The following is an 18,086-nucleotide window of genomic DNA, read 5'->3' on the forward strand; positions in this document are numbered from 1 at the left end:
CAGATTACTCTAAAGAAAGTGAAAATGAGCAGAGCCCCAAGCCAGCCTGTCTTTCCCAGGATAGCGATAGCTGGAAAAAAGCAGAGGTCATGGATCATGTTCTGTCACTTCACCCTGGTGGGATTTTTCATGTTGCAGGCAGACATCCAAAATTGGATACTTTTCCATAGAGCAAAAGCAGCAGAAACAAAATGGCAATAATAACATGCCCATTCTCCATCGTTCCCACACCTACAATCGTGACACTACATCTGGGAATCTGATGTGCACCTTGTCCTTTCTTCCACTCTGTGCCTCCATTAAGTCACCAGAGTATTTGTATTTCTTCACACCACAAATGTATTTAGGATACTTTATGATTGTCCTGAAGTATCTAAAATAATTTGCTTGGCTTTATGGTATTACATTTTGAAAGGGAAGCAATAATGTTTTTGTAGCTATGATCTAGGCAGGATCCAAGTGCTCTCTGCACTGGATCTGTGACATTTTTGATATGCTGGTAGTTCAGTTAAAGCAAGCTAACTCTCTTGGACTGCACAAGAAACACCTTGGCAGTTGTTTAGGGGCAGGTGTGTGAGTCTTGACTTCCTGTTCCACCAACAAACAGCCCATAATAAAAATATTTATTTCTGCTTTTCAGAGTTGCACACTGGTACAGCACTGATGGTAGATTCAAATCTTTGTAGAGGATAATAATGTAATTTGTTTGGGTTTTTTCCAGACAAGAAGCCCTTCTTGCTGCCATTAGTGAAAAAGATGCCAACATTGCTCTGCTGGAGCTTTCATCCTCGAAGAAGAAGACTCAGGATGAAGTGGCTGCACTGAAACGAGAGAAGGACCGTCTGGTGCAGCAGCTCAAGCAGCAGGTGGGTACAGCAGGGCTGGGGAAAATCCAGGTAATATCTGCTGTGGGATTATTGTCCTCAGTTGTGGAGCTAATAATGTATAACCCTGGTGTGTGTTAGGACAGAAGGTGCAGAAATAACAATTTCAAACTGCTGCACTCAGCACTGAGGGAAGTGTCTTTGTGTCCTAAATGTGTGACAGGATGTAGAGGAAGCTGGGAATGAAGAGGATATTGGTTGTTATCCTCTACAGGCACAAATAGTCACTGATTTAGGGAAAAGCAATGATACTTTTCTGAGGTTTGTATTTGCCTTGTTGGGGGAGAAGCCTGTTTGGAAGAAACTTCTCCTAACTGAGAAGAATTTGAGCTCCTATCTCCTAGAGGTCAAATCTGAATGTTGCACCCCACAGTCCCTCCTGTGATTTCTGCTTGCAGCAGGATCACCATGTGCCAGCTTCTAGAACACACTCTGGGAGGAGATTGGTCCCTTCCTATTTCTGGCCTCTCCCACTTCTAAGATCTTTCTGTGTTGGCATCACAATTAGAAAAATGTGTTTCTGTTCAGGCATTTAATATTATGTTCCAGTACTGAATGCAATGGGAAAAGTACATTGCCAGTAACACACAGAGGAAGCAAAAGGCATCCCTGGCAGTAAGAGATTTAGGATCTGAAAAAAATCTGTGTAGATTTTTCACTTCAGCACTTCTGGAGGGTTTTCCTGAGTTATTCCCTTGCCACATTCCTCGTAACAGCACAAATGCTGCTGCCAATCCAGGATCAACTTCTTCAGTGCCACCATTTCCATCTTCTTAAAGTTTTATGTGCAGCATTTCCTCTGTCAGCCAGATGATTTCTGCTGCAGTCAGAGAGCATAAGGCAAAACCTGGGCATTGTGATGGGAGATTCCTGTGCTTCTTCCTCAGCAAACACAAGCAGGTTATTGGCCATGTTGGCAATGTCAAGTACTTGTTTTGTTTGTGTAATTGTTGATGCAGCAGCTGTAATTTGTGGTGCCACTCACTCCAAGAATAATGAACATTTCTTCTCAGCTCTTGTTGTCCTGAGCTTAAATTCAGGTGCTTTCATGCCCCTTGCCCTTACCAGTTTCCTTCTGATGATCTTCTGTGAGTAGCTGGAGCAATCTGTGGTATTTTGTGGTGAGTTTTTTCTGCTGAAAATTTGTGTGCACTTAATTAACATATTAATGTTGTGCTTAGCTGTAATGACTTAGGTGTCAGTAGATCATTTTTAAAAATATTATTGTGGTTGTAAGTCTCCCAGTATCAAAAACTCTTCCTAAAAAAACCCTGGCCATTTCCCTTAAGGGTGTGCCAGCTCTAAGTGTTTTTCTGTGTATGTGTGGGATGCTTAATTTCCCAAATAAACGAAAATTGCAGAGATTAATTTGAAATTGTTCTTGGTATGTAGTGAGAGCAATTATGATCTGAGGTTAGAGCAATAGTCCTTTTTCAAATAATTCATTGGACTGTTGAAATGCCTTTGAACATTCTGGTTCCAAAACTGCCATCAGCTCTAAAGGCTTGTCAGGGTTTAAGATTGTTTAAGATTTTAATCTTAAAAATAACGAAGAAAGCAGAAAGTAATCTCCTTAATACGTCTGTGCTATGAACAGTATAAATAAAAGTTTTATGGGTAGTGTAAGTATAATATCACAGGTATTCTTCAGTACATCCACAATCCCCAAGGCAGAATAAATGTTTACATACAAACAATCTAAACTATATTTAAAGCACACCTGAGAAATATTTATGTGACCAAACAGAGGTTTGACAAATCCTCCCTAAATTCTCTCCTGTGTTTTAAGGATGTGTCATCTCGTATCCTTTTTTTTTGTGTGCAGCTTTCAACACATTGATAGAAAAACTCCTCGTTGCTTTTTATAGGGAGTATTACTCACCACCTCTATGAGTTGCAGAGAATCTAAAATTCCATTTGGGTTTTGGTTTTTTTCAGTGCCAGTAGTTCTGGTATGTACTTTTTCTGAATAAATTCAAATCACACCAACTTTGACAGCTCCAGAAATAGGAGATGGGTCAGAAGAGATGGCTGTGAGATTTTACAGGATCCTCATTACTGATGTAGTCAAGGGGAATCTCATTTTTCTACATGCTTTGCAAATATTCTGTGTCCTTGGCCCTTGCACTCCTCTTCAGTTGTTCCAGGTCACCAGCCTCGTATTTTCCAACAAAACAACTCTGCTGCTTCCTCAGTTTCAGCCTTCTCTACATGGGCCCTTTTCTGCATCTTGAGAACAAGGGTCCATCTGTGTTTGCCAGCTCCACAGAACCGTGTCACCTTTCAGCAACTTCCTAAAAGTTCAGCTGTAATTCCTAAATGTGCAGCAGAAATTGTGAATGGAAAACCTTGCAGATGTATTGAACACAGCTGTTCTAGGAAGGCAGGTGATGCCACAAATCAGGATATTCTGGAAGACTTGGAAAAGCAGTTGTGGAACACAAAAAGTTTATATTCAGCCCTTCAGCTTCAGAGGTGGATCATCCTGACCTCAGTGTTCCAGAGCTGTAGAGCTCCCTGATAAGTATTTCAGCCCATCCCATTCCTGGGAAGTGCTTGGGCTGTGGTGGGAGAGCAGCTCTTTAGCTGGTGGTCAGACACAGCTGAGTCAGAGATCCCCATTGCCCTGTGCGTGGGATGGGTCAGAGGTGCTGAGCAATGTGGGAAGGGTGCTCTGTGGCAAGGCTTGTGCTGCCTGTGGTACCAGCACTGCTGAACCTCCCTGGGGCTGGGAAGAGCTGACACAGCTTCAGGAGAGCAGTTTCCTGCCTGTGCTGCAGGAGTGAGTGGGAATGGATCCAAGGGTGTAGAACAGGATTTGGATCGTGACTTTTCCCTGCTTGTGCTGGTTACCGTTGCCTGACCTGCTGGTAATTCACCTTTCTCAGTGTGGATGGATCCAAGTGTGCAGAATAGGGTTTGAATCATGACTTTTCCCTGCTTTTGCAGGTTACCATTGCCTGACCTGCTGTTAATTCAAATTCTCAGAGTGTGAATGGATCCAGGCTTGTAGAACAGGATTTAGATTGTGACTTTTCCCTGCTTGTGCTGGTTACCATTGCCTGACCTGCTGTTAATTTAAATTCTCAGAGTGTGAATAGATCCAGGCTTGTAGAACAGGATATAGATCATGACTTTGGCTTGCTTGTGCTGGTTACCATTGCCTGACTGGCTATTAATTCACTTTTCTCAGTGTGAATGGATCCAGGCTTGTAGAACAGGATTTAGACCATGACTTTCCCCTGCTTGTGCAGGTTACCATTGCCTGACCTACTATTAATTGATCTTTCTTAAAGTGTAGAAAGTTACAGCACTCTCAAAACAAAATCCTGTCCCAACAATTTCCTGTGATGTTTATTTATTTAAAAATATCAGTGAACGCACAGAGGTTCATCCTGGGAAGGGTATCCAGGCTCTGGAGGGCTCTGCTGTCATTCCTTTGCCAGCTCTGGTGGCTCACACAGGAAGGGTGAACTGCTGCACAGGAGAGGGAAGGAGTCCTGCCAGAGACATTTCACTCCTTTAACTTCCCTAAGTATGTACATTAAAGTTTGGGCGAAGAGAAGCATTTTGGAAAGAGGATCTGGCATCAATGTTGTTTTAATTTAGGGTTTCTAGGCTCTGAATTGCAGGAATGTGCCTCAGTCTAAGAGCCCATTTCCTAATGAGGGGCTCGGCACTGGGCAGGCTCTGCAGTAAATGCAGCTGCCTGGTTCATATTGGTGCTTGTCAGTTTGGATGAGGGATTTCCTCCATCAGCAGCCAGGCAGGGCCATTGCAGGGCGAGGGTCACAGGGAATGTGGTCCCAATTTATTCCTCCCAGGGCAGAGTCTCCATGGGGAGCTCCCAGGGGCTGATGCAAGAGCAGAGAGCTGCAATGCTGTGAGCAGGTCCAGATGTCACCCAGGGCTGGGTGTCACAGGGACACAGGGACCTTGGGCTGCTGGGTGGAGGGAGCACAGCCACTGCTCACTGCTAGGAAATAGCTGCTTGCCATTTATCCCTGTCCTCGTCAAGCTGAGTTTTGACATCAGCTCCTATTTATTGTAACAGAGCAAAGCACCACTCCACAGTTTGGAGATCTGAAGGGGCTGAGGTTTTCCTGTCTGTGGCCTTGGAGTCTTACCCAGCTGGGATTTCCTGCCAGGAGCTGTCTGTAGCAAAGACTGTCATTTTCTGTGTTTGGGCAGTGTGTGGCACAGGGGGTGTCTGGCTTCACCAGCCTCTCTGGCACTGCCATGCCAGAAATGTGGAGTCATTGTGTTAAAAGTTTTAGGAGGTTCTGAACATTATTAGTGTTTTCTGACAGCTTGGAGTATTAGTCAAGTAATTGTTTATAAATATCCATATTCACTTGTATTATTATACAATATTTCATAATAATTATTATTATAGCACAGGAATTAGCTTGACTCTGTTATTGATGACAGGATCTCAACATTGTCATTTTAAATCAGGTTAGATTAATACTACAGATGTTTTATTATGCTGCCTATGCCTAAACAAAAGTTATTTTCAGAGCAGTTCCTTGGTCTTTTAGGAACATGTTGAGTTTTCATTCTATACTTCAGCATGCTCAGAGAACCACCCAGCTTAAGCTTTCTCCATGTGTTTCATAAACAGACATTGTCTTTGGACATTCCAGCTGTTAATGAGAAATAGTGACTAGTATGGCCTCAGGAGAGAGCTCTCTGCAAAGGAGTTGATTCATCCAGTTAGACCTGGAATCTCTTCTTAAAGACTTTGAGTGAAGGAGACCTTCAGTCCTGGGAAGTCTTTTTTATACCTTATCTGTCCTTATCATTATATATAATATCCCTTACTGCAATTTAAGCTCATTACTTCTTTTTTCCTAGGAAAAAAAATGTTTACTACCTGTGAACATGTTCTTGCTGTTCAGTCAAAAAGAGCTCCTTTCTGATTTAATAAAGGGAGATAAGAAGCCCCATGCTGTTGTAAGTGTGGGGTTTGGAGTCAGCCTTGCCATCCAGGGGAAGTTTTAATACCTGTTGTTCTATATCCTCATCAAGGCTGTGCCTTCCTCTGTGGCCAGCATAGATCTGAGGGGCTGTTATTTAATATTCCCATAAATGAAAAGGAATTGTTTGGCAATGGTCAGATAACTAATAATTGACTGGTAATAATAGCATTTATACAATATTGAATATACATTCCACCTAAAGGTGTTTTTTCTGTGCTACTTTGTGCCTCCTCCGTGTAAGATTTGACTGGCTTTGTTCATGAGGCCAAGGACTGATTTCCCAAGTAAATGTGGTGCATGGGATCATGAGAAAAAGGAAAGAATTGTAGATTCCAGAGTAGCTTCTCACCCCCAAAATTATATTTTTCCAGTGTTACTTGTTCCCCTGGAAACCCTGACACCTGACACTCCTCTGCTGTGAACTTTTCCAAGCTGAACTTCCGCTGGCTGGAGTCGTGTCTGTTTATAACAAGAGAATGTAAAACAGGTCAGAGGAGACTGACAGGCAAATGTTTTCCCCTTGCTGCTGTGGAGCTGTATCAGCATGAGCACACTTCTGGCAGATTGAGTTACCTCCCTGATGAAATAATGCACATTGTGAGGCTGTGCAGTCAGTCTTTGCTTTACCTCAGCTGCCCTGGTTGGAAACCATGGCTGATGAGAGTCATTAACCCTGTTAGCAGGAGAATTTCTTCTTCAGTCACTGCAGGGAATTGCTGAATGTGGTGCTGTGACAGAGCCCCTGGTGTTCTCTGGAAGAGAGGGGAGGCATCTCTCCAACCACTGTCAGGAGGGAAGTTTGGAAGTCCAGGAATGTGTGTGTAAGTTGTCTGAGTGTGGTGGTGGTGCCTTCTTTATCACTGAGGAAGAAAATGAATATTTGAAATGAGTGATGACATGCAGGGGGCACTTGGATACATCTTGGTTTATTGATCTCTTTACCCACAGAGTGCAAATAGGTGTAAAAGTGGGGAAAGAAAGCTTTTGTGATAAGGAAGTTAAGACCAGGCAGAGGAGTTGGAAGGTGCTGTGTCAGAGGTTCCTTCATGAGCTGGGCAGAACAGAAGGTCCTCTGAGTTCTGTGTTCTCCCAATGCCAGGTTCACCAGTTTGAAGCAGGAACAAACAGATTAATGTCCTTTGCCAGACATTTTCCAAGGAATAGTGAAGCATTTCAAGGACTATCATCCCTTGTTGGTGGAGTCCCAGCCTCACCTATCCCTGCATGGTCTGTAGAGTCACAGCAAACCCACCTTTTATCAGGTTCTTGTACCACCAGTGTCTGGAAGGTCCCTGCAGCTTTTCACTGCCTTTAATACACCAAGGTGCCAAAATATGTGGTCCGTACAGTATATTCTCAGCTGTGCTGGCAGAGCAGCTGGCATAGATGTGAGCAGGTAGAAATCACTCTGTACACTTCCTGCACAGGAAGCTCTTGGACCTGAAACTGAAGAAACTCCTGGCTGAAGTGAACATAGATCCACTAATTGGCTCTCATCAAGCATTGCCAGCTGTCAAACTGAAGTACAGTGGCTTTTGTTGAGGCCTGTAAAGCACCCAGATATCAATCAGAGCCCTGCTGGCTGTGCCAGCCTTTGCTCCTCAGTAATTGTTCCTGGCAGGGGGGAAATCCCTGCCAGGGGCAGACCCCAGCCCCCTGAGGGCAGAATGCAGGGCTTTGCCATGAGCACAGCACCAGGACATTCACAGGTTCCAGGCAAGCACCTTCTCCCTGCCATGTGTTCCAGACCTTTTTCCCCTTCATTTTTAATCATCCATTAGCACAGTAACAGTAACGGCACTCAGTGCAGCGTCAGCAGTCTCTTCATTTCATCTTTCCTTGGTACAGCAGTCTGTTCTGAGGCAGCATTTCATCTTTCCCTGGTATTGCTTACACTCTTTCCCCTCTCCCTCCTCCCTTACCTGCACCCTTTGCATCTTGCATGACTAAATAAAAATAGATATTCAAGGCAGCCCTGGCTGTGGCTGGCTGCACCAGTGTCAGTGTCTCTTCTCAGTGCCTGTAGGAGCATGAAAACCTGTTATATTCAATTAGAAATATTCCTCCATTTATTTAATATATTAAGATTTTCATATTCTAGTTTCACAGCTTTTTAATTGACTAAAAATTCACACAAATTTCAGTTAATTGGATAATTTTCAACAGCATTTAATGCCACATATACACTCCTCTCATTCAAGGCTTAGGAACTCCTGTAGGAAGTTATTTAAGCAAGATTGTCTCTCTAGAAAATCAGGATTGCTGGACAAGTCCAGGTTAGGGTTGAGAGATTCTGTATCCCATTCCTGACCTTGGTGGTGTTGGATATCAGGAAAACTGTTGTGCCTGCCCTGGGAGAACCAGGCTGATTGCACTGTTAAAGGGGTGAGAATGCTGCCTGGGGCTTCCTCAGGAGGCTGCACTAGAAGATGTCATTTTGGCCTGGAAAATAATCATTACTTGGTCTGTGAGCAGTGCTGCTGGCCATTGGTGCCATGTAAAAATAGTCACTGTCCTTTGCCATCACCATGTGGTGGTTTCCTGTAGTTACTGTGGCCCAAACCAGACAGAGGTTTTCAGGGAAACAGAGAATATGTTGGAACAGCTCTTTGTGATACATCCATTCAGCAGAGTGTTTGTGGAATTCATTCTGTCTCTTTGCTACAAATATTGTGTTGAACAGAGTTCCTGCCAATATTTGTCCTGGCTGCTGAGTCATGAGCTGATGGAGAATTGTCAGAATGTGGCTTAGAACAGCTCAGGGTCACCCGTGGTTGTTCATTGAGGAAATACAATTATGGTTCATCTTCCTCTGCCTCTCCTCCCTGGCCTGGGAAGGACCCACTGCACCTCTGACTGCTCCTGGTTGTTGGCCAGGGGCAGGATGTGCCTCAGGGGTAAAATATTTGAGACTTTCCAGCCATAGGACCTTGTGGCTGGGCTGGTTTGGCAGCACTCTTGCTGTTGGAATTGGTGATGTCTGCAGGATGACCAGAAAATACAGTGAGTTTATGGTTACATTGAAATTGTATCATTTAGGCCCGTTTATCAGGAAACTCTGAAGTGTTGGGGACAGGGAGAATTCCACTTAAACGCATCAAAAGTCTTGGTGAGATAAATCCACCAATAGACTTTTTTTTTTTTTGGTGAAGAAACAGAATTTTCACACCAAAATTTCAGCTTCAGGAAGATTTTGAATTACTTGCTTGAACTTGGTGAAGATGAGTGTGTAAAGCATCCTTACAGGTATTTCATTGATTGAAATACAGGTTTTTCTGTGCTGGATGATTCCTGTTCATCTGGGCTGTTTTACCTGACAGTGACAATTGTCATGGGGACACACATGTCCCTTTACCAAATCTCCATTCAAAATATGCTAATTTGGTACATTCTGCTCATCTCTTCCTGGATTTAATGGTATTATTGTATAATTGTATTATTATTCCTCATGGAACGCACAGCACTGGATGGTTTCATTCTAAACCAGAAAGTAAAACTTTATTTGTGGTTACCTGTCTTTGGATGAACCAGTGACATTAACTAAAAGATATAAAAACACAATTCAGACATTGATAATCATTTAAAACATAGTGGCAGGAAGCTGAAAGGTATTTTCCCAGCTTTAGCATTGGTTTTAATTAGTGCAAAACCAGTAATTGGTGAGGTGAGCGATGATTCAAGGTGTGTCCCAAAAACCTGCAAGGAGAAGGTGAAGTCAGAGATAGGAGGTGACTGATTGGGTTCATAAAATAAATATGTAGAAAATTTCAAATAGATTACAGAGTAACAGTTGTGTGACTTAATGTGTTAGTGGTGTGTTCTTTACTTGAGAGAGGAATGAATGATGGGAAGAATTGTGCACCTAGAACATGTCATGAAAATTAATGATCTATAAGCTAGAAAATATTGCATATTTGTGATTTTGCTGTGTTATTTTGGGAGTAACATAATAAATCACTGGGTTTGTTTTTTTTTCTTAAAAAGAGAGAAATGCATGGTCTGTAAAAGAGGATTTTAATCCCCACCATCTTAAAAATTGATAATGGAAAAAATTTAGTCTTAACTGGGTGGAATGAACTTCAGCTTCAGTAAACAGTGAAGTCTTGATGATCTCAGGTGGTTTTGAGCTTATGCACTAAAATATCTCAGTCTACAGATTTTTTTTTCTCATCCACTGTATTAAGCTCATTAAATTCTGAAAATAATTTCACTTTTTGAAACTGTTGGGTTGGGTATACCAGGACACCATATCTCAGGCAAATGAATGGGAAAGGCAGGGGAAAATACTGTTTTCATCCTGCAGTTGGAAATCTAAGATACTGTCAATTAGGAGCAGTTTCTTGATAAGATTCCTTCATTAATTTACATAGGAGAGTGTAGCAGGTTTGTCAAAATGAGACACAGGTTTATGAAATTAGACATCAGTTGCTTGTGGCAGCTTCTGCCAGTGGAGGGGTGGCTGCAGTGTCCTCACTTCTGCTAAATTCATTATGTAAATTCATGATTCTGAAGAATAAAAGTGTTTAAAAAATTACTGTTCATGTTTAGGTGTAAAGCAAATTATGTATTTAATCCCTAATGCTGTTTACTCCAGCCTTTTTATAAGATGAAGAAATACTCAGGACCAAATAAAAGGTTTTCCCTAGGTTTTTACAAATGCCACTGGCCATTTGTGGATGCAGGGAGGGGATGGAGATTTTTCTGCTCTCTCCTAACCTGGAATCTGTGAGGAGTCTGGCAACAGCTGCCAGCTCCAAAAAGTCCAGGATGAGAAATTGATCCTGATGGAGATTGTGCTTCCAGTCCACCCTGAATGGGAGTCTGGAGACAGTGCTGTCAAACTGAGTTACTGATGTTGGCAGATCACTTTGGGGCAGTTGTGTTCAGCTGGCCCTGACAGACCTGGATGGAACACACAATAAAGGCACAGTTTCTATGTGCCCTTTTTTGCCTTGCATTTGTTACCAGAGGTTTGAAGTCTTTGCAGTAGCAAAGTAGGGATTAGTCCAAGATTTTGCATGAAGACAGAATAAGTCTCAAATTTGGCTATCAAAAGATTGCTGTCTGATTTTACCTGCCATAATCAAACATTTATCATGTGGATATAAGAAAAAATTGCTGACGATTATTATTATTATTATTATTACTGATTATTAAATTACCCCAATTTCAAATACGAGTCATTTACCTTTGCAATTACGTGTTGTAGAGTTGTAGATTATCAATAGTAGAGGTGAATGTTAATCCCTCCACTTCTGTAAAGCTCTGCTCCCCAAATCTGTGTTGAACTCCCGTCCCAGGACTGGTGTCTGGAGGAAGCAGTGGCCTTTTATGTTGAATAACCCTGGCTAAGGGGTAGCCATTTTATTGGAGCTTTTGTTCTCTTTATTTGAGTACAATTTTACAGTCACAGAACCCAGTCCTTTGTTCTCTTTCTGTTTGTTTACCACGAATGCCTGTCTGTCTAAGTGTGAACACAAATATTTCCTGTAGCTGAGTAAACAAAGAGTAAATGGGGGTCTCACAGCTGACTCCAGGCAAATTTTTCCTCAGGGTTTGAACAACCTGGGTATCTCTTGTTTTTACACTGGATTTTTACACTGGAAACTTCATGTTTTAAAACATTCTTTTTCACCATTCTTAATCCTTTTGAATAGTTCAGAAGTTACTCTTCTCACTGTTCTCATCTGAAGATGAAACATTACCATAATTTATGGCACCAAGCCAATCCTCCATCCCCTAAATACCAGTAGATGCACCCTTGGCTTCACCTCCTTTATTTCAGCCAGCAGCCCAAACTCTGCCAGCTGCTGACAGTAAATGGTGCTGAAAAAATAATAAAAGCAATCTAGAGATCCTTAGGAACACACACACACTCACAGGTTGTTTAAAACTTGGAAGCCTGCACGAGTTTATTTGCTCTCTGGAAATATTAAGGACTGTACCTTCTCATTTTAGTTTTTCCCTGGTTTTTTTTTTTTTTTTTTTGGTTTGGTTTGGGTTTGTTTTGTGTTTTTTTCCCTAAGGGGGAATATATTTACTTGTATGTACAGATTTTCAAGTGTCTTCTCTATCTCATATGGAGGCATGCAAGATGTTGGTTTTCTGCACTAAAAAATGCAAAATTCACACATTTGGTGGGAAGGACCCACACACTGGAAGTGCAGACTAATTCCTTATTTTCCTAGACCTTTTCATCACTATCAGATTACAAAAAGATTTTTCTCTCCCCCCCCTTTTCCTGATTACCAGAACCAGCCAGTCCTTCTTCATTGTCAGCCACCAAACTGGTTTGTGATGTAAAGAGGGTTTAAAAATATGGAGGTTTCCTTGTTTCCTCCTGGGTCTGCTAATTGCAAATCAATCAGTCAAGGTTGCTCTTGTCCTCCTATTCATTCTTTTCTGGTTCTTCCTCTGCTTTGTCAGGGCTCTTTAACAAGTGGGATCACCTATCTTAACTTTAATGACTTAGCAGTAAAAGGATTGTTAAGAAAAACTTACCAGAGTTTTTCCTCATCTTGTTCCAACAGATCTTTTGCTTTTAGTGGTCCTGGAGCAGAGAGAATTCTGTGAGATTTTCTTTTCTAAGCTTTACAGAGTGCTTTATGGTGCCCTTTGGGTGGGCCTCCACTCACATGTAATGGCATCATATAATGTAAATCACAGAAAGACAAGGGATGAGGAGTAGAGCAGGCAAAGGCAGGAATACTGGAATGCACCTTAGAGAAATTCATCTGGCCAAACTGGCACATCTCTACACACAGAGTGCCATGAATTTCATAAGAATAAGAGAATTTCTTTCCTTGGCACAAATACAGTAGAAAAACTGAATGTTTTTTCAGTCTCTCCAGCTTGGTACCTAAGTTTTGATGCAGATTTAATAGGAAAAGTCACTCTCTGCTGGATAACAAGAGAAAAAAAAAGAGAAGTGTTGGTTTATTGTGGTTCTCCTTGGTTGTGCAGTGCAGGGGAAGGGGAAGGGGCAGGAATGATGTGTGCAGCTCTGTGTGCTGGGGCAGGAATCCTCTGTGGGGCAGGCAGGGACAGTGAGGATGGACAGGATCCTGTGTGTGTGTGCAGACCACACACAGATGGTGTGGACAGACAGGAATGTCATGTCTGTGTTTGTGTGGCTGCTCAGGCACTCCTGGGTGCATGTCAGGCCTAATAATGGGCCATGCAGGGAAAATTCTGAACTTTCCTTCACTTTGGGGTGGCTGAGCTCTGCTGGTTGTCAAAGGCAATGCCCTTTCAGCTCTTCCCTCCAGCAGCCACCACGCAGGATTTTCCTGGATTCAAAGATGAAAGCAAGACACAAAAAGAATAGTACTGCATTTCTTTATCTTTTATACGCACCAGCTTTTAAAATTAATTTCAGAACAGGCTCAAATAATCTCGAGGTTTGGTTGTGTGATTTTTTTTTTAAAGTTGCTATCAACAGTGTTTATATCATGTAGACACAGATCCATTGGTGTGTATAGGCAGAGCTGGGCTCTGGGCTGGGATGATACTGAGCAGCTCCCATCACTTGAGCATCCAGGAATTTGTATCTGTACATAACTCCATTTTTTTGCCAAGAGCAGCATGGATAGAGAGGGGGGGTTACCATTATCAACTCTTTGAAGCTGCAGGGAAATGCAGTCAAAGTGAGTCACAGAACAATAAAAATATGTAACAATAAAAGGTCCGTGGTCAAAACACTGGCACATACTTCTCAAAATTAAAAATTACTATATTTATTGTAACAACACAGTCACAACAGACAAAGATTGAAAGGCTTCCAAATCACTTCAGCTGGGAAAGGTGTGTGTAGATCCACATGAGCAGATGGCCCACAAATGATTGTGTTGATCACGAGTAGCTTTTAAGATTTGGCAGCAGGATGCATCTTGTGTGTAAATTCCTACATGAGATTTTGGAGTTCACAGATACCACTGGACTGAGGAACTTTCTTGTTTCAGACCAGGAGAAAGGCTGAGATGAAAGCAGAGTGACTGAAGTGGTTGTGTCAGACAGTTTTGTGAAATTGAGTGTATGCAAGTGGATTTTATTTTGGAAAGGAGAACCAACCAGAATAACAAAGGAACGGGGGACAGAGTGAGGTGGTTGAGGGTAAGATGAGCAGGGTGTGGAGTGAAGCAGCAGTGAAAAGGGAAGGAGAAATTTCAGGGAAATGGTCATAACAAAACAGGAGTCCCATCAGTGATGTCAAGCCAAGTTTGACTCACATACTCTTCAAAGGTAACCATGCTGTCTGCAAAAGAAATAACTTCTTTGCTGATTAAAGAAGTAGGGAGGACATCACAGCAGTCCAAGAGTGGATGTAGCAGCATAATTTAACAAAAAAACCCAGTTGTTAAGCTAATTTAAATCAATTGGGCTTTCCTGTTTTAAGGGTGTGTGGCAGCAAATGTTGATATTTTATTGTCTCCTGCAGCAAGACCCTTCTCTTCCATGGCACAGAATCAAGGTCAGATTTGTCCTGAAAAACTGCCCTGCAAACAGGCCAGGCTCATAACCCAAAAAATACCTGCTTATTTTAAACCCAGAGGTTTTATCTGCTCAAAACCAGAATGTGAACATAACCAGTTCTCTTACTTTACCTTAAGAATTAAAACAGCAGCTCATTTTGTTTGCTGTTCTGTCTTCAGATCAATTTCAGTCAATGATTTCTTGGGTTTTCTGTGGTGTGAGAGCTCCAGGATTCTTTGAGGATGTTGTTGTGGGTTACCATTTGTCCTGCCTGATGCAGTTTCTTGATGCACAGCCCACCTCTTCTCTCCAAATTAGTTTTACTGGATGGTTTTAAATGTCCTCAGCTCTTGCTCAGTGAGATACAGGAAGCCACACCTTAATGATATTTCTGCTGAAGAGATATTAATGATATTTCCTCTGCCTTACATGCAGGGGAAAGATGCCAAAGAAATAACATGCTTGGCTTGCTCCTGAGGAGTTAACCTTGACAGGAGGTGTTTTTTATGTTTAGTTTCCTTTCAAACCTGTGACTGGGCAGGTTCCAGCTTTTGTAGAACAAGTAATTGAGAAAGGTAGTTCTGTTACCACTGATCTTAAATACACCTTGAGGTGTCTCTGCAGAGAGTAAAAGAGAGCTAAAGGAACATGCACTGTCATGATTCTATGGTATAACACAAAAAGGAATCCCAAATACAGACCTGATTGGGATTTTTTGGTGTGTCACTGGTTTTCTCCATCCAGGAATCAGAGCAATAGATTTCACTAAACTTTGTCACTGGGCAATTCCATGGTTAGTGTGGTCACCTCCTGAGGAGCTGAGTTCCAAAAGACACATTCCTGCAGAGGGAAAATTGCAGTTCCACGTTTCTTTCTAATCCCATCCACATATGTTTGCACATGTCAAGTCTCCCAGAGCATGCCATATCTAGATGATCTGCCTCCTTTATTTTAGTTCAAAGCCTTGTAGAGGATGAATTGTTCAGGATGAAGCTTCTCAGTTATTATCACACGTGGGGAGATGAGCAGGGAGATGGCATCTCTAAACACAGAACTGGACTGATAAAGTCACTTTATAAAGCGATATTGCTGGAGCACTGCCAGCAGCCAGTGCAGAAGGCAGCAGCTCAGATAGAGCTGTGCTGAATCCTGCAGCTTTTGCCAAAGCCCAGCAGCTGCACACGCTGGGCTCACTCAGACACAGGCTCCAGCATGTACAGAAATGCAGTGACACCAATGGGCTTCATGTCTGTGCAGCTGAAATTTGTGCTGGTAATAGAGAAATCTCACTTGCTGATCTTACACTTGGCCTAAAGGAAAGCCAAACCTAACTAATGATGAGTCTGTTAAACATTACAAGCAGAGATGGCAACTCAGCGTGTGCCCTCTCTTTACAAATTTGATAAATGTCTCCCATTTCATTAAATATCCTGAGTGGGAAGGGGGCACAGAGTTAAATACTTAAACAATCATTCAGAGTCCTAATGCTCTAGGTAGATGTAGATATATTCAAGGTAGTACATTTAAGGTAGGTGTAGATGCACTCAAGTTATGCAGGGCACCATATTGGAGTAACAGGCAGTAACAGGAATTATTCAGTCTGTGTTTTTGGCAGCCAGATTCCAGCAGGGAGCTGCTTGGACACTGACAGGGATTCTGGCTCACTGTGGGTTTCTGACAAGTAGAAAAGAACCATCTGAAAGCCTCCACAAGTGCATAATTTTCAGAGATACTAAATTCAGCACACACTTTGAAAGAAAAATCAAATTTTCGATTCTATTTCTATATTATTAGTGACAAAAATGTTTCTAAACTGTTGCTTTTGCATGTGCTTCCAGTGAAACATCCAAATGAGATTAAAATGGAATAACTCCTTTAATGCCCTGACAACTCTGCTCCACCAAAACCTCATTTGTCACGAGTACAGTCATTATATTAATATTTACTTAACGTGGGGGTTTTTTTTAAACTCTACATTAAAGGATTAATAAAGCTTGTTTAGACTGCTTAGCAAAACCAAAATTACCCCACGCAAATATTCTCCCAAAAAAATGAGAGAGTGGTCACTGATGTCATGGTGGAGGAACAGACTTGATGCACACTCTGAGTTAGTGCAGTGAGTGTGTGAAGCAGACTGGATTAATAAAATGCACACAGCTGATGAGCTGCTCTCTGCTGTATCTTAGAGAGCTCCTCTGGAGATACAGAAATGTGTGATCCCCATGAACACAACGTGGTCTCAAAAGCTTTCCAGGGTAATGGTTACCAGAGCATCAGCTCGTCCTGCAGAAATGCTTAGGGAAGGTATGTGCTCTCATTAGAACACACGGCTTCGTGCGAGCTCTCGAATAAAAACATTCTGTAAAATGTATTATAAACAATGTCTGCAGTTAAATCTGTGGGTTTGCACAATGAGGAGTTTGTCAGACGTGGGCAGCACTCCTGCAGGCTTTACCAGCTGTATTCCAGAGGAAACCTCTGAGTTTCCCCTAAACTTTGTGCATCAGCATCACTTCTGGTTTTTTCTCATGTATTAATTTAACTGTGATAAAACCTATTAATTTGGTCTTTAGTGTTGAGGTGCATAAGCAAGCTGCCAGTGTGGCCTGCAGTGAACATCAAATAACTTAATTTTAGGAACCTACAGGTGCTTTCAAGCAGGGCCTCCATGAATGAGGAACTGAGTTATTCTTTAAAAATTAATTCTGGCTACAGTTTGGGCAGGTAAAATAGTGTAAATGTGCAGTTTGTAATGAAAATTTTCAGCTGTTGGTTTGTGTTAAAAACAGTTTAACCCTGGTAAATTCTTTGTTTATCATTTAGTGATCATAGAATACAGAAGTGAACTGTATGGTACCCAGGAAATAAAAAGTAATGAAAATACAGTGAGATCATGGCAGGACCATGAAACAACCAAAGAGAGCACGTTTGGAGAAGTTCTGATGCTGATCATTCACATTTGTGATTAAAACGGGTTTATCTGCTGTTTTCTCCTGGTGCTTTTTTACTTTTAATACAACCTCCTGCTGTAGCAAGGGATAAGGAAGAAGGAAGACACAAATAATGACAGGAAGTAAAAAAGGCTTTGGTAATAAGTGTATCAAAGAGGCAAAAGGATAATTGTAAAAATTCTGGGGTGCAAAAAGGGAGGGGTGGGCGAGATCTGATATTTCTGAAGTGAAGTCTAACATATGACCAGGGGAAGTTGAGGGTTTTTAGATGCAGCACCCTTACAAGTGTTCTGCTTTAGACCTGCAGTTCTGAATTCCAATTTAGACCAGTTTAGACTCTGATCTGCAGAGCCAAGGCCTCCAGAGCCATTCCTGGCTTCCAGTTAGGAGCTGGAGAGTGTGTGGTGGCTCTGGAGTCATTTGGAGGATTTACACCAGTCTCAAGGGTTTGGGACTGTTCTTTTGCATGGTGACTATTGGAAGAAAAGAAGAGCTTTGTTAAGGGCTTTGGGGAAGGTATAACTGGAGGGCCAAGAGTAATTTTATGAAATATATCCAAAAAAAAAAAGAAAAGAAAGTACCTTCTGGGAAAAAAACCCACAAAACCTATTGGGTTGTGGAGTTTTATCCACTTTTCTTCACTCCAGCATTTTTTCTGCACATGCATGAAGAAGGTACCTGTCAGGACAACATGATATTTTTTCTAAACAAAATTTGAATCTGACATCAGGTTCCCATCACTGCTAGTTCTGCTTGCAGCTCTGGAGGTTTCAGACCAAAGCACTCCTGACACAACT

General features: G+C 41.9%; 1 protein-coding gene across 5 annotated transcripts in view; it reads left to right on the forward strand.

Moving 5' to 3' along the window:
• ERC1 (ELKS/RAB6-interacting/CAST family member 1) overlaps positions 1-18,086 on the forward strand; it is a 232,486-nt gene that overhangs the window by 181,763 nt on the left and 32,637 nt on the right. For 3 of the 5 annotated variants that reach the window (XM_083859867.1, XM_083859868.1, XM_083859870.1), the window contains exon 16: positions 722-896. In XM_083859867.1, the coding sequence (XP_083715993.1) occupies positions 722-896 (175 nt within the window). The remainder of the gene's footprint in view (positions 1-721; positions 897-18,086) is intronic. The other 2 variants (XM_083859869.1, XM_083859871.1) reach the window with 1 other exon arrangement.

This window comes from Zosterops lateralis (genome assembly GCF_965231275.1).
Source record: "Zosterops lateralis genome assembly, chromosome: 4".
Classification (NCBI taxonomy): Eukaryota; Metazoa; Chordata; class Aves; order Passeriformes; family Zosteropidae; genus Zosterops; species Zosterops lateralis.